The 12,464-nt window shown below is 34.8% G+C and overlaps 1 protein-coding gene and 1 non-coding gene across 3 annotated transcripts; one reads left to right on the forward strand and one right to left on the reverse strand.

Annotated features, from left to right (window-relative positions):
• Positions 1 to 855: 855 nt before the first annotated feature.
• Trnay-gua (transfer RNA tyrosine (anticodon GUA)) lies at positions 856 to 945 on the reverse strand. Its single transcript is given in 2 exon segments — positions 856 to 891; positions 909 to 945. It is a non-coding gene; the product is annotated as a tRNA-Tyr (tRNA).
• A 156-nt stretch (positions 946 to 1,101) lies between these two features.
• LOC125653509 (peroxisome assembly protein 26-like) lies at positions 1,102 to 11,042 on the forward strand. 2 transcript variants are annotated; one of them, XM_048883063.2, is made up of 6 exons: positions 1,102 to 1,328; positions 1,563 to 1,703; positions 4,698 to 4,917; positions 5,168 to 5,261; positions 9,941 to 10,078; positions 10,532 to 11,042. In XM_048883063.2, exons 1-6 carry the CDS (start codon positions 1,138 to 1,140, stop codon positions 10,567 to 10,569), a joined length of 822 nt encoding a protein of 273 aa, XP_048739020.2. In that variant the 5' UTR covers positions 1,102 to 1,137; the 3' UTR covers positions 10,570 to 11,042. The 2 variants fall into 2 exon arrangements, with proteins under 2 accessions (XP_048739020.2, XP_048739019.2); XM_048883062.2 differs by having other exon boundaries at positions 1,104 to 1,328; positions 10,519 to 11,042.
• The last annotated feature ends 1,422 nt before the right edge of the window (positions 11,043 to 12,464 follow it).

Below are 12,464 nucleotides of genomic sequence, written 5' to 3' on the forward strand. Positions count from 1 at the left end.
TGCAATTGTTTGAATTATATTAATATGAATTATATTGTTGTATTTTTTAATTATTACTGGTATGAATATAAATTACAAAGTATTGCAATTAATGCGATTTTTACAAAACAAATAACTTTTGAGCGTTCGTTTCATCATGTTGATTAAGTGAGTAAATATTAGCAAAGGTTAATCGCACGTCTTCAGAAGTCTGAAAAACGAAGGAGGTATCCACTCGTGACATGTAAACAGAATTAACGTCTGGTCGCCCAAAATGTTCTACCTAAAAGAAAGGCAAGAGGATTCTTTCTAAACAGTCAAATTTCTGGTTCTCTGGCTGTTATTAAAATTTGAGGCTACTTACAATGTAATTAACAGTTTAAAGATTCTTTCTCTCATCAATATCTCAAATGGATGATTGAACAGGAAGTTTTAGGAATGTGGTGTATAGGCAGCGACAAAAACAAAACCAAAAAAAAATTAAAAATCCACGTAAGAAGTAATTGGCATGTGATAGAAATTTCTGCTGACGGAATCGGATTGATTTTTATATTAAGGAATAGAGGTGCAAGTTGTTTATATTATGAGGGGATAGACAATGAAAGTATTTTTAAAAGTTTTTTTTTTTTTTTTTTTTTTTTTGCTGTTAGTTATCTTTTTCTTTTTCTGTTTTAATGAAATTAGTGAGCTTTTAATTCTAAGTTAAAAGCTCGCTTGTCAGTGTTACCATTATTTGCGATATAACTCTTGTATTTGGGAGGGGGTAGTAATTTTTTTTTTTTCTTTTCTTTTCTTCGCGCGTCAATGTTCATATCAAAAGACATAGAAAGTATGTATACATAAAGAAATATTCCTAAAAAAAAAAAAAAAATTGAATCCCGCGAGGCGGATTTGAACCACCGACCTAAGGATGACAATGTTACAACCCACTACAGTCCTCCGCTCTACCAACTGAGCTATCACGGGATAGAAAATAGCGTTTAAATATTAAACTTTATCTTTATTAATTTTTTTCACCATTTTTGGGGAAATTTTATTACCCTGTTTATTTGACATAATATTGCATGAGATATGTAAGAAATAAAAATCGTAATTCAATGGAGTAATATTGGCTTTTTCGTAGATTGTTACTTAGATTCTTGGTCACATGACCAAAACATGGCGTCTAAAGAAGTACCTCTTCCCACAGAAAATTATCAAACAGGCTTTCCATTGGTACAGTCCACACTCAAGCAATATTTAGATGGTGCGACAGCTGCATTACTGTTCAAAAACTTCGATGCATGCATTGAACATTGTGAATACGGTTTGAGCCGTGTAAAGTTGTGCTCGGAACAGGATAATTTCAGGTAACGAAGACCAGTCTAGTTTCTGACCTTATAGTTCTGCCACAACTTACACTGTGGAGTGTCTTCTTGTGTATTAATGAGAAGGAGGGGGTGATAAATTTATACATTCTATCAGCCATCACGCCATAATTCAAATGTTCAGTTCTGACTGCTTATGCTGGTATTTTTCAAAAGATTGAGCTAAGACGGAACACAGATATTTAAATAAGTATGACGTTGAACATTTTCTTGTAGTCCAAAGGAGTACACAGAACAGCTGTGTGTTTTGGCCGTCCAGGCACATGCTGAGAGAAACACGTGGCAGGAGGTTCTCCCATTTGTCCAGAAAGTGTACGGTGATATCGAGCATTCCCCAGCAGCTGTTGTACAGCTATGGTATGTATCAGTTACATCACAGACCCATCAACTTAAATCCACCTCCCTTGAAAAAAAAGAAAACCCATCCCACTCGGCAATCAAATACGGGTACTATAGATCAAGCCCTAAGCTAGGTCAAGTAAAATTAATTAGTAGATTATCATTCAAACTTCACAAAAAAATGGGGCAGGTGGGAGGATTTTATTTTTTATTTTTCGCCATGGTATTCTTGACCTTGAAAATGCCTTCTCTCATTGAGAAAAGGCTTTATACATGTGTATTTGGGTTTCTAAAAGGCAAAGTGAAACAAAGTACGTTTACGATACCGGACCGGACATAAAAATATCCGGAAATCGTAATTTTGAAAAATAAAAAAAATCGGGGCAGGGCGATTTTCGAGGGGCGGGTGGGAATGATAATCTACTAATTAATTTTACTTGGCCTAATGGACAAATTCGGTCAAGCACGTCAGCTGGGCTCATGAACCTGAATGTGTTTATTATAGATTAATATGGTTACTCAATTGTGAAAATACTGATGTACTTGTAGCCGTTTGCGATTTGATTAAAGAAGCAATATAAAATGAAGCATGTGAAAGTTCAAACCAGTATGTTTATACATAATTATGCACTCATTGTAAACATGACTTAGTACCAATGCACCGTCCCGTTGTATCTTTTGCATTACAGTCAATCATATATGTACTTGTACTACGTGCCTTTTACTATTATTATGTGTCATTTCATATATTGTTATTATTTTCTTCTTGTGTGCATTTCTGACTGTTTTGCATTAGGATACACGGTGGTACTTACATATATTACATCAAGTAATGTCTCATGTTATGTACATTGTCTAAGCTCATACTACTAGTATTACTGTATATTATGTGTGAACCCTATGAAACCATATTTGCACACACAGGGGTCGAAATTAACTTTTTCTACCACAGGCTAATTTTAGCCTGTGGGTAAAAAATCCACAGGCTAAAATGAAAACCTACAAGCTAAAATGAAAATAATGAAGCAGTGCTCTTTTTATATATATATATTTTCAATCAGTGATTTTCCCCATCATTACTGAGCCTAGTGGGTCAACAGGCAGCGTTTGGACAAGACACTAAGTTACGTAAGTCATATGGTGCAATGTCTAGGTCTCTTGATTATCGCACCTCTAACAGTCTAATCCACGACTTGTTTACCGCAGGTCTAGATCCAGTCTTCCAATTTCATGCCACATCAGGGTTGTCACTAGTGATTTTTTAAAGCGAATACAGGACTCATGGCTTTATAAGCAGCACGATCACGAGTCCTATGACTTTTTTGATAATCGTCTACGCGGTGAGAAATACACCCGTGTCGTCACTACAACCCGACCTCAATATGACAATGACATTCTCATGATTCTGATAAAAATAACTACCGGAAGACTTGGTAAAACATAGATTCCAATATTTTTTTGTAGATAAATGAATAACAAAAACGTCATACTTGGAATTATTCAATTTAATCACCCCTATAGGTGAACAGGACTCGTGGCACATGTCGATATGCGATGTCCAATCTCTAAAGCATTTGTTTGACTCCGAGTTTCTTAAAAAATCATAAAAGAAAAATCCGGATAAAAACGGTTATTGAAATCGGTCATTCATGTAAGCGTTTGTATGATTCAGAGTGCAAGTTTGAGAAAAGCGAATAGCACATCACCGTATAAAACGGATACGATACGATCATAGTTTGTAAATCACCACTCGCTAAGATTTTCGAGTGTCCATTATTTTTACTCGCTATTTTTCACATGTACTCGCATTTTGCGAGTATTTCTCGCTAATTTCGACCCCTGACACATGCACTCATTATAAACATGACATGTTGATCTAGTACCAATGCGCCGTCCCGTGGTATCTTTTGCATTACAGTGGAGTTAATCATATGTACTTATACTACCTTTACTATTATTACATGTAGTGTTGTTATGTACATGTATATATTTTATTTTTTTTTTCCTGTCTGTATTTCTGACTGTTTTGCATTAGGATACACAGTGGTACTTACATATAATACAAATAAGTATTATCATGTTCAAAATGTCTCATGTATGAACATTGCTCATACTAATAGTGCATATTTTGCTCTTGTTTTGTTCTTTTCTTTTTATCGTCATTTTTTTTAATAAACATTGCACATTGAAATGTTAACAATGCTGTATGCCCGAGAGGGCCCTAATTTGGAAATAAATCATATTCTATAGTATTCTACTGCTGTGATTGCAAAGATCAAAGGAATGCCACGGTCATTATTCTGCAATATACTCTCATATTACAGAGGCTAAGCCCGTTTTGGGCGTTTACCGGTCCAGGTCACAGAGTGATTTCTCGCCCATGACAGCAGTGAAATTCAGATTAGTGTGGAAGATTTCGGACCTGTCAATTAAAATGCTGTCACAGACGAGAAACGACTCCAATATCAAACTATACGCTTGAAACATTTTTCAAAATAGATCTATTATACCCCTGCTATCTTTTTTCGTCAGCTGAAAACGTGCAGGCATTGGGCGCACTTTATTTGTCTACACCATTGTACATCTGGTGTGGTCGGTTTACACCCAAGAGCAGTTTTGTGTAGTATATTCAATATGGACATTCAGCAGCTGAGGAAATCCTCATTTGAGAATTAATGATTTTAATGCAAATAAATTACAAAGTAAATGATTACTAGAATTTGAAATATTTTTTTTTTTTTTTACAAAAATGTATTTTAATGTGCATTTATAAATGCCTATAGATCTACATACATCTGAAAAATGCCAGCAGAAAATTATTATAGATTCCATTACCCTTGGGGCTAGTGATACTTTTAACTAAATATTCAGGTAAGGCCTAACCAATAAGGCCTGTGGGTCTCTTGTTCATCATATTGAGGGAGATAACTCTTAAAAGTATTCAGTATTATTATGACTTGAATCAGTCTGAGTGTTGTAATTTGTGAGTTAATCAGATATTTCTGTTTACAGTTTGCTGCTGTATGCTAAACTTCAAGATTACCCACAATGCCAGGCTCTAGCCAACATCTGGCTCCGTAACCAGGACAACTACGTTGACCCTGCATACCCACAAATTGTTGATATATATGTACAGCATGCAATGTTTCCACGGAAACTGCACAGTTTAGTCCCAGCATTTCTAGATACCTGCCATGGATTGGATGTCTCACAGAAACAACAAATGATACAGGTTTATAAAAAGTCTTCAAACAAAATTTGGAGGAGGGGATATAACCCAATCTGCATGTTTCATTTTGTAGTTATCATTGTCACTATACTTACAATCTCATAGGTATCTTAATTATATGAGGGAAGATAATGAAGTTTCAGATATTATATTCTTCCAGTGTAGGCAAACTTTTCAGTGATTATAGATTTCAGTGACTGATAATTGAGATATAAAGTCTTATTGACATGATAGATTTGAAATGTTTGTACAGGATTATGCAACTTGCATTGAAAAAGAATTGAAGAGTGGCAGTGAAGATGTTACACAGTCTTCGGACGAAACAGTGGTCAGAGAAACTGCTAAAGGTAGGTGATAGTGAAAAGTCTCGTGGTCATCTGACCGATCGGTAAACAACACAGAAACTGCTAATAATAGTAAGTTGTAGTGAAGGAGTGGCAGTCATATGATGGAAAAATGGTGAGAGATACTGCAAATTGTAAGTGCATGTAGATTTAATGACTTCGGGAAGATTATTCTGTGTAATTAAGTTAGATTTTGTGACTGTTGCAATAACAGTGGTTTTCAGACATACCACCTTATTTAGACAGTTTCCCCTCACAAAAATTGTCAAAAATTCCCAAAATGGTGACAAAATTTCCTAAAGGAGATTAAATAATTGAAATTTTATGTCGATGAAAATAGCATCTTGATAAGGAAAATATTGGACAGAAACTTGATGTTTTTGTCATTTAATCAAGCATTTTTAGAACTTTGTCTGAAGTTGATTTTATGATGTTGCATAAAAAAATTTGAAGCCTTTAATATGGGACAAGGTTGTATAACAAAGCTATAATTACAGTAATCAATAGTTCTATATATGTATGTAATTTCTCAAACATGAAAGAATTAAAACATTGAAACATTCCCCATATACAAATATGTTGGTGATTTTTCCCAAATTAATAGGATAAAAGGTAGCTTTTATAATCGGTATGAAAAACACTGAATCACATTGAACTTTACAATTTGAATAGACCATAGCTTGTAGGATATATATTCATTGCACCAATACACTACAGTATAATATTTGTAGTTCTCAGTATTGGGGGGGGGGACATGAATTATCACCAGAGAAGGTGTACAATAATAGTAAACAATTTGATCTGTTCTTAGGAAATCAAGTCTCGACATCAATCAAATAGCATTTGTGCTTTATAAGATATTTACTCATATGCTAAAATTATGGACTCAAACTCAATTTATCATTACTGTAAACTGCTAATCATTGTATTGATTTTTCATGTGTATATTAAAAACATTGAAGAAGCGTCATTTCTCTCCATTACAACTTTGAAATGTTCGTTATGTTCTGTGTAATGAATTATTAAAAGATAATTAACTTTCCTGAGTATTACCCTGGTATGGATTGGGGCTTATAAAACACCTCCGTGTTTCTCAAAATTTCTCAGTCCCAGTATCATGCCGTAGCAACATCAATAAGAGATCAAGTTTTCTGATATTTAGGTCTGATTTAGGAATAAGGACTATTTTAAGTCCTTCCTCTCTTTAAAACTTTCAACATCTTTCAAATTTTTTAACAGAACAGTGGTAAACCTGAGGGGGGCATACATGGATTACCTTCCCCCTTCTGCTAGAGTATTTTAACTGAAATAAGTTTTATTGCCTCATGATGGGGGCTGCAATCCCTGCAGAAAAAGTATCATCCAAAATTTCAAGATTTATTAATGTCAAAAAATGAAAGTTAAACATAAAAGTTTCTTGTTTTTTATAGTTCAGTTGAGCTGAAAACTCAAGTGAGCTTCTCTGATCACCTGTTGTCTGTCCATAAACTTTTCACGTTTTCATCTTCTTTTCCAGAACCACAGGGACCAATGTAATCCAAAATTAGCACAAGACATCCTTGGGTAAAGGGCCTCCAAGTTTGTTCATTTTAATATCCATGCCCCCTTGCAAGGGGAGAGAATTAGCAATTTGTTAAAATAAGTTATGGTAATTCAAAAATCTTCTCAAGAACTACTAGGCCAGAAAAACAAAACTTTTGTGAAATCTTCCTTGACATGTGCAGATTCAAAATTGTTCAAATCATGGCCCCAGGGGTAGTAGGGTAGGGCAACAATTGGGGATCAGAGTTTTAAAGGGGATTGGTAGGGAAACGTCTTTTCAAATCTTCTCCTTAAGAACAACAGGGACTTGATTAGTCATATCAGGTAATGCAAGATTCAGTTTGCTCAAATCATGGCCGTGGAGGATAGGCTGCACAATAGGTCACAATAGGGGTTCAATGAAGTTTTATATTAGAATACACTGGGTTATTGGGGAAAATCTTTTAAAAATCTTTTTCTCATGAACAGCAAGGCTGTAATGTGTAGGGAAAATCTTTAAAATGTTTTCAAGAACAACGGGGCCTTGATAAGTCATATTCATATGCAAGCATCTGCAGGTAGTGTAGATACAAGTTTGTTCAAATCGTGACAGGTGGGTAGGATGGGGCCACTATAGGGGATCAAAGTTTTATATGGGAGTGTATAAGATGGTGAAACTTTGAAAATCTTTTTCTCAAGAGCAACATGGCCATGATTAGTCACCCTCAGGTACCGGTAGTACAAAGTCAAGTTTGTTAATTTTTTGTCTCCCGGGGGTAGGGTAAGGACACCATTGGGGATGAAAATTTTACATGGGAATATACAATGTGTAATAAGATTAAAACCACATTTATGTATAAAATTTAGATTTTTCAGCTTGTAATAATACTTTAACCAACACCATCCCCAACTTCATTATATCTCATAAAATCAACACCATCCCCAACTTCATTATATCTAATAAAACCAACACATCCCCAACTTCATTATATCTCATAAAATCAACACCATCCCCAACTTCATTATATCTCATAAAATCAACACCAACCCTAACTTCATTATATCTCATAAAACCAACACCATCCCTAACTTCATTATATCTCATAAAATCAACACCATTCCCAACTTCATTATATCTCATAAAATCAACACCATCCCCAACTTCATTATATCTCATAAAATCAACACCATCCCTAACTTCATTATATCTCATAAAATCAACACTATCCCTAACTTCATTATATCTCATAAAATCAACACCATCCCCAACTTCATTATATCTAATAAAACCAACACATCCCCAACTTCATTATATCTCATAAAATCAACACCATCCCCAACTTCATTATATCTCATAAAATCAACACCATCCCTAACTTCATTATATCTCATAAAACCAACACCATCCCTAACTTCATTATATCTCATAAAATCAACACCATTCCCAACTTCATTATATCTCATAAAATCAACACCATCCCTAACTTCATTATATCTCATAAAATCAACACCATCCCTAACTTCATTATATCTCATAAAATCAACACCATTCCCAACTTCATTATATCTCATAAAATCAACACCATCCCTAACATCATTTTATCTCATAAAACCAACACCATTCCCAACTTCATTATATCTCATAAAACCAACACCATCCCCAACTTCATTATATCTCATAAAATCAACACCATCTCCAACTTCATTATATCTCATAAAATCAACACCATCCCTAACTTCATTATATGTCATAAAATCAACACCATCCCCAACTTCATTATATTTCATAAAATCAACACCATTCCCAACTTCATTATATCTCATAAAATCAACACCATTCCTAACTTCATTATATCTCATAAAATCAACACCATTCCCAACTTCATTATATCTGATAAAATCAACACCATTCCCAACTTCATTATATCTCATAAAATCAACACATCCCCAACTTCATTATATCTCATAAAATCAACACCATCCCCAACTTCATTATATCTAATAAAAAAAATTTTATTTTTCTCTAGGGGAATGAGTATCACTTTGCAATAAGCATGAATTCATTATAAGCATGTTCATAAGCATATTTTACTGTACACTGGTTCTACCTAATGAGAAGATGACCCCTATTGATTTTGAGGCACAAGGGCAAAGGTTCAGGGTCAAACTAATCTGGACATAGGAAGATATTGTCTGTTCAATACTGTGAGAACCCTTTGCTTGACAAACATGAAACTTGGTACACTGGTACATCCTAAGAAGTAGATGACCCCTATTGATTTTAAGGTCAACAGTTAATGGTCAAACTACTCTGGACATATGCAAATATTGTCCACACAATATCTTGTGAAACCTTTGCATGATAGGCATCAAACCTGGTACACTGGTACCCTCTAAAGAGTAGATTACCCTCACAAGGTCTGTCAGACTTCTTTTCATTTTGAATTTCACAAGGTCATAAGTCAATTCACTCTGGATATAGAAATGATACTGCTTGTTATCTTTAGAGCTCTTTGTATGATGGGGATCAAACTTAGCACATGTTGCACCTGACTAGTAGATAACCTGTATTTTTCACTGTCATTACAGACTTTGTAAATTTGAAGCTGATCATTTTTTGTCCCCCATCGCAATACGGAAGGGGGACATAGAAATACTGATGTCCATGTGTCTGTCTGTCCTACTCCACTTTGTGTGGACAAAACTTCTCCGAAACCTCTCAACAGATTTCATTCAAATTTTGCAGGATTGTTAGTCACAATATCTAGTTGATCATATTGTGCTGCCATTTCAATTTGACAAATTTTACAGGAATTATGGGATTTTGTTGAATTTGTATGTGCTACACTATAGGAACACTTTGTGGATGCAACTCTTCAGAGACCGCTGTACTGGTTGTGTTCAAATGTTGTGAGATTGTTAGTCACGATATGTAGTTAATCTTATTCCACTGCCAACTGTGATTATACAAATTTTACAGGAGTTATGGGACTTTTCTTCTTCAACTTTCTTGCAGTGGTGGGGGACATATGACTATGCGTAGCAATCTTGTTGACATTGCCACATGAGGGCAAATATATTTCTTGTTTTTTTTTTTTTAAAAATAATATCCAATGATGCTATGGTAAGGTGCTCAATAATAATGACTATGTTGTTGACAGGTGAGCCTGAGGGAGTGTGGGCCTTCATCAGAAAACTGAGCATCTTACTCTTCCAGAAGATCCGGCCCTACAGTCTGTCAGCCATTGTCTCTGTAGCAGTCATCATCCTCGCATTCCTGTCTCTCAGATTTAATAAAGGTAAACTGACAGGTAGACAGACTCACCTGTTATAGAAATAGATTTAATAAAGGTAAACTGACAGGTAGACAGACTCACCTGTTATAGAAATAGACTTAACAAAGGTAAACGGACAGGGAGATACACTCACCTGTTATAGAAATAGATTTAATAAAGGTAAACAGACAGGTAGACACACTCACCTGTTATAGAAATAGATTTAACAAAGGTAAACGGACAGGGAGACACACTCACCTGTTACAGAAATAGATTTAACAAAGGTAAACTAACAGGTAGACATACTCCACTCTTGTTATTGAAATAAAAATGTAACGCTTCACGCTGGCCTACGTCATAAAGTGCATTAGCAGAAACATTGGAAATGTAGGTGTTGATTCATAAATCCAAGAATATACATAGTATTATACAAGTGTGATTTTTTTTATACAATTCATTTTTAGGAATTCTTTCCAGGATTCAAAGTGCAGCCCTACTGCTGTGGCAAAGAATAGTCTGAAGAGAGAACTTCTATGATGGATAATACAGATGGCATTAAATTTTTGGAAAATGAGAGGGAAAACTGTTTCAGATACCATAAAGCCATTTACTGCCTCTTATTTACTCTTTGTGGTCTAGATGTTTCTTAGTGTAAAATCTGAACTTTTGAGCATTATTGGGCCTCACATTGAATAATTCTCTCGTAACCCTCTTTTTATAAATAATCCTGCTAACAGACGGAGAAACGGAACATGAAGCTTCCTAGAGGGAAGTAAGAATCAATCTATCAAAAGAGAACGCGCTAAAGACGGGACCTTGTGACATCAAAGTGCACAGAACTCCTGTTATGAAGTGAGTCGGAATGTTTCTAAGGTTACACCGTAAGGGATGGAATCGATGTCTCAATTTCATGGATATACATGTATATCTGTACAATACTCTGTATGCATGTTATTTAAACATGTGCAATAAAGTCTTTTATTATCCAGCTGGTGTTGGTTGTATTGAGTTATAAGTGCAAACAAGCTTTTCTGATCAAATTTGTCGTTCATATTGTAAATCGGAAAATTTACATGGGTGTGATTTTATGATTTATCATATTCCCCACAGGGGCTAAGCCCGTTTTGGGCCCGAACTCTGTGATACCAGATCTATATTTATGGTATCACAGAGTTCGGGCCCAAAACGGGCTTAGCCCCAGTGATATTCCCTCTAAATTAAACCATAGTGAATAAGGTACTAGAAATATTTCAATGTTTTTGTATAAATTGAAATTTTGAAAGTAGATTTTCATATGTGCAATTAAAACCATTGCAATTGTATGGTTGTATTAAACAAATCGTGTAATTTTAGCACCATGGAATTAAAATAGTTTACAATATGTCTCCATCCTGACTACACTGCAAACAAATCTTGCACTATTAATATACATGTATAATTTAATTTTACTTGTAACAAGCAATTGGATTGGCTAAGCACACTGAATAAATTTATATTTTATAATGTAACTTGGTATGGGGACACGCCCCCTTGACAACCCAAGACGGTACTACCTTTTTGATTGGTTGTTGTCCATCGCCGTGCTTTAACAATTGAACATTTTTAACTTCTTCCTGATAACTACTATTCCAATTCTTTTCAAATCTGGTATGAATCATCTTTGGGACGAGAGAGACATAAATTGTAAATTTCAGGATTCCTAGGGGTGGGGCAAAAACTGCGCAAAATTGACCAATTTTCAAAAATCTTCTCAAGAACTGCACACATGTAAGAAAAACTAAATGCATAGTGATGTAGAGCAGGAAGGCTTCTATAATTGTAAATTTCATGATCCCAGGGGTAGAGGTTTTAACTCCACGGCAGGGCCAAACTTGTCATACATGTATATTGTTATGTGTACAACACTTTAAAATAACATCTTCTTTAGTGCTATTGATACTAAATTGAAAGTAAATAGATATTTAGAAAGAACAGGTAGTCCTTTACCAAAATTGTAAATTTTATGATCCCAGGGGTACGGGTTTTGGTATCGGGGTGAGGCAAATGTGTGAACGATAGAAATTTTTAACTTCTAGATAACTATCATTCCAATTCTTTTCAAATTTTGTATGTAGCATCTTTGAAACAAGGGGGACATAAAAGTGACAAATTTTCAAAAATCTTTACAACTGCACATGTTTAAAAAAAACTAATTGCATAGTGATGTAGAGCAGGAACGCCTCTACCAAAATTGTAATATTTCATGATCCCAGGGGTAAGGGGTTCTGACCCCAGGGTGGGGCCAAACTTACTACATAGTGTTTATGTGTAAAACACTTAAATAACATCTTCTTTAGTGTTATTGATACTAAGTTGAAACTAAATGGATATTTAGAAAGAGCAGGTAGTCTTTTACCAAAATTGTAAATTT

This window comes from Ostrea edulis, chromosome 7, assembly GCF_947568905.1.
Source record: "Ostrea edulis chromosome 7, xbOstEdul1.1, whole genome shotgun sequence".
NCBI lineage: Eukaryota > Metazoa > Mollusca > Bivalvia > Ostreida > Ostreidae > Ostrea > Ostrea edulis.

Bases quoted from the DNA above. Each gene is read 5' to 3' on its own strand.
- LOC125653509 (XM_048883062.2), top strand. From the start codon at position 1,138: ATGGCGTCTAAAGAAGTACCTCTTCCCACAGAAAATTATCAAACAGGC. The intron at 1,704-4,697 runs GTATGTATCAGT...TTCTGTTTACAG, and splicing joins GCAGCTGTTGTACAGCTATG to TTTGCTGCTGTATGCTAAAC. The intron at 5,262-9,940 runs GTAGGTGATAGT...TGTTGTTGACAG, and splicing joins GGTCAGAGAAACTGCTAAAG to GTGAGCCTGAGGGAGTGTGG.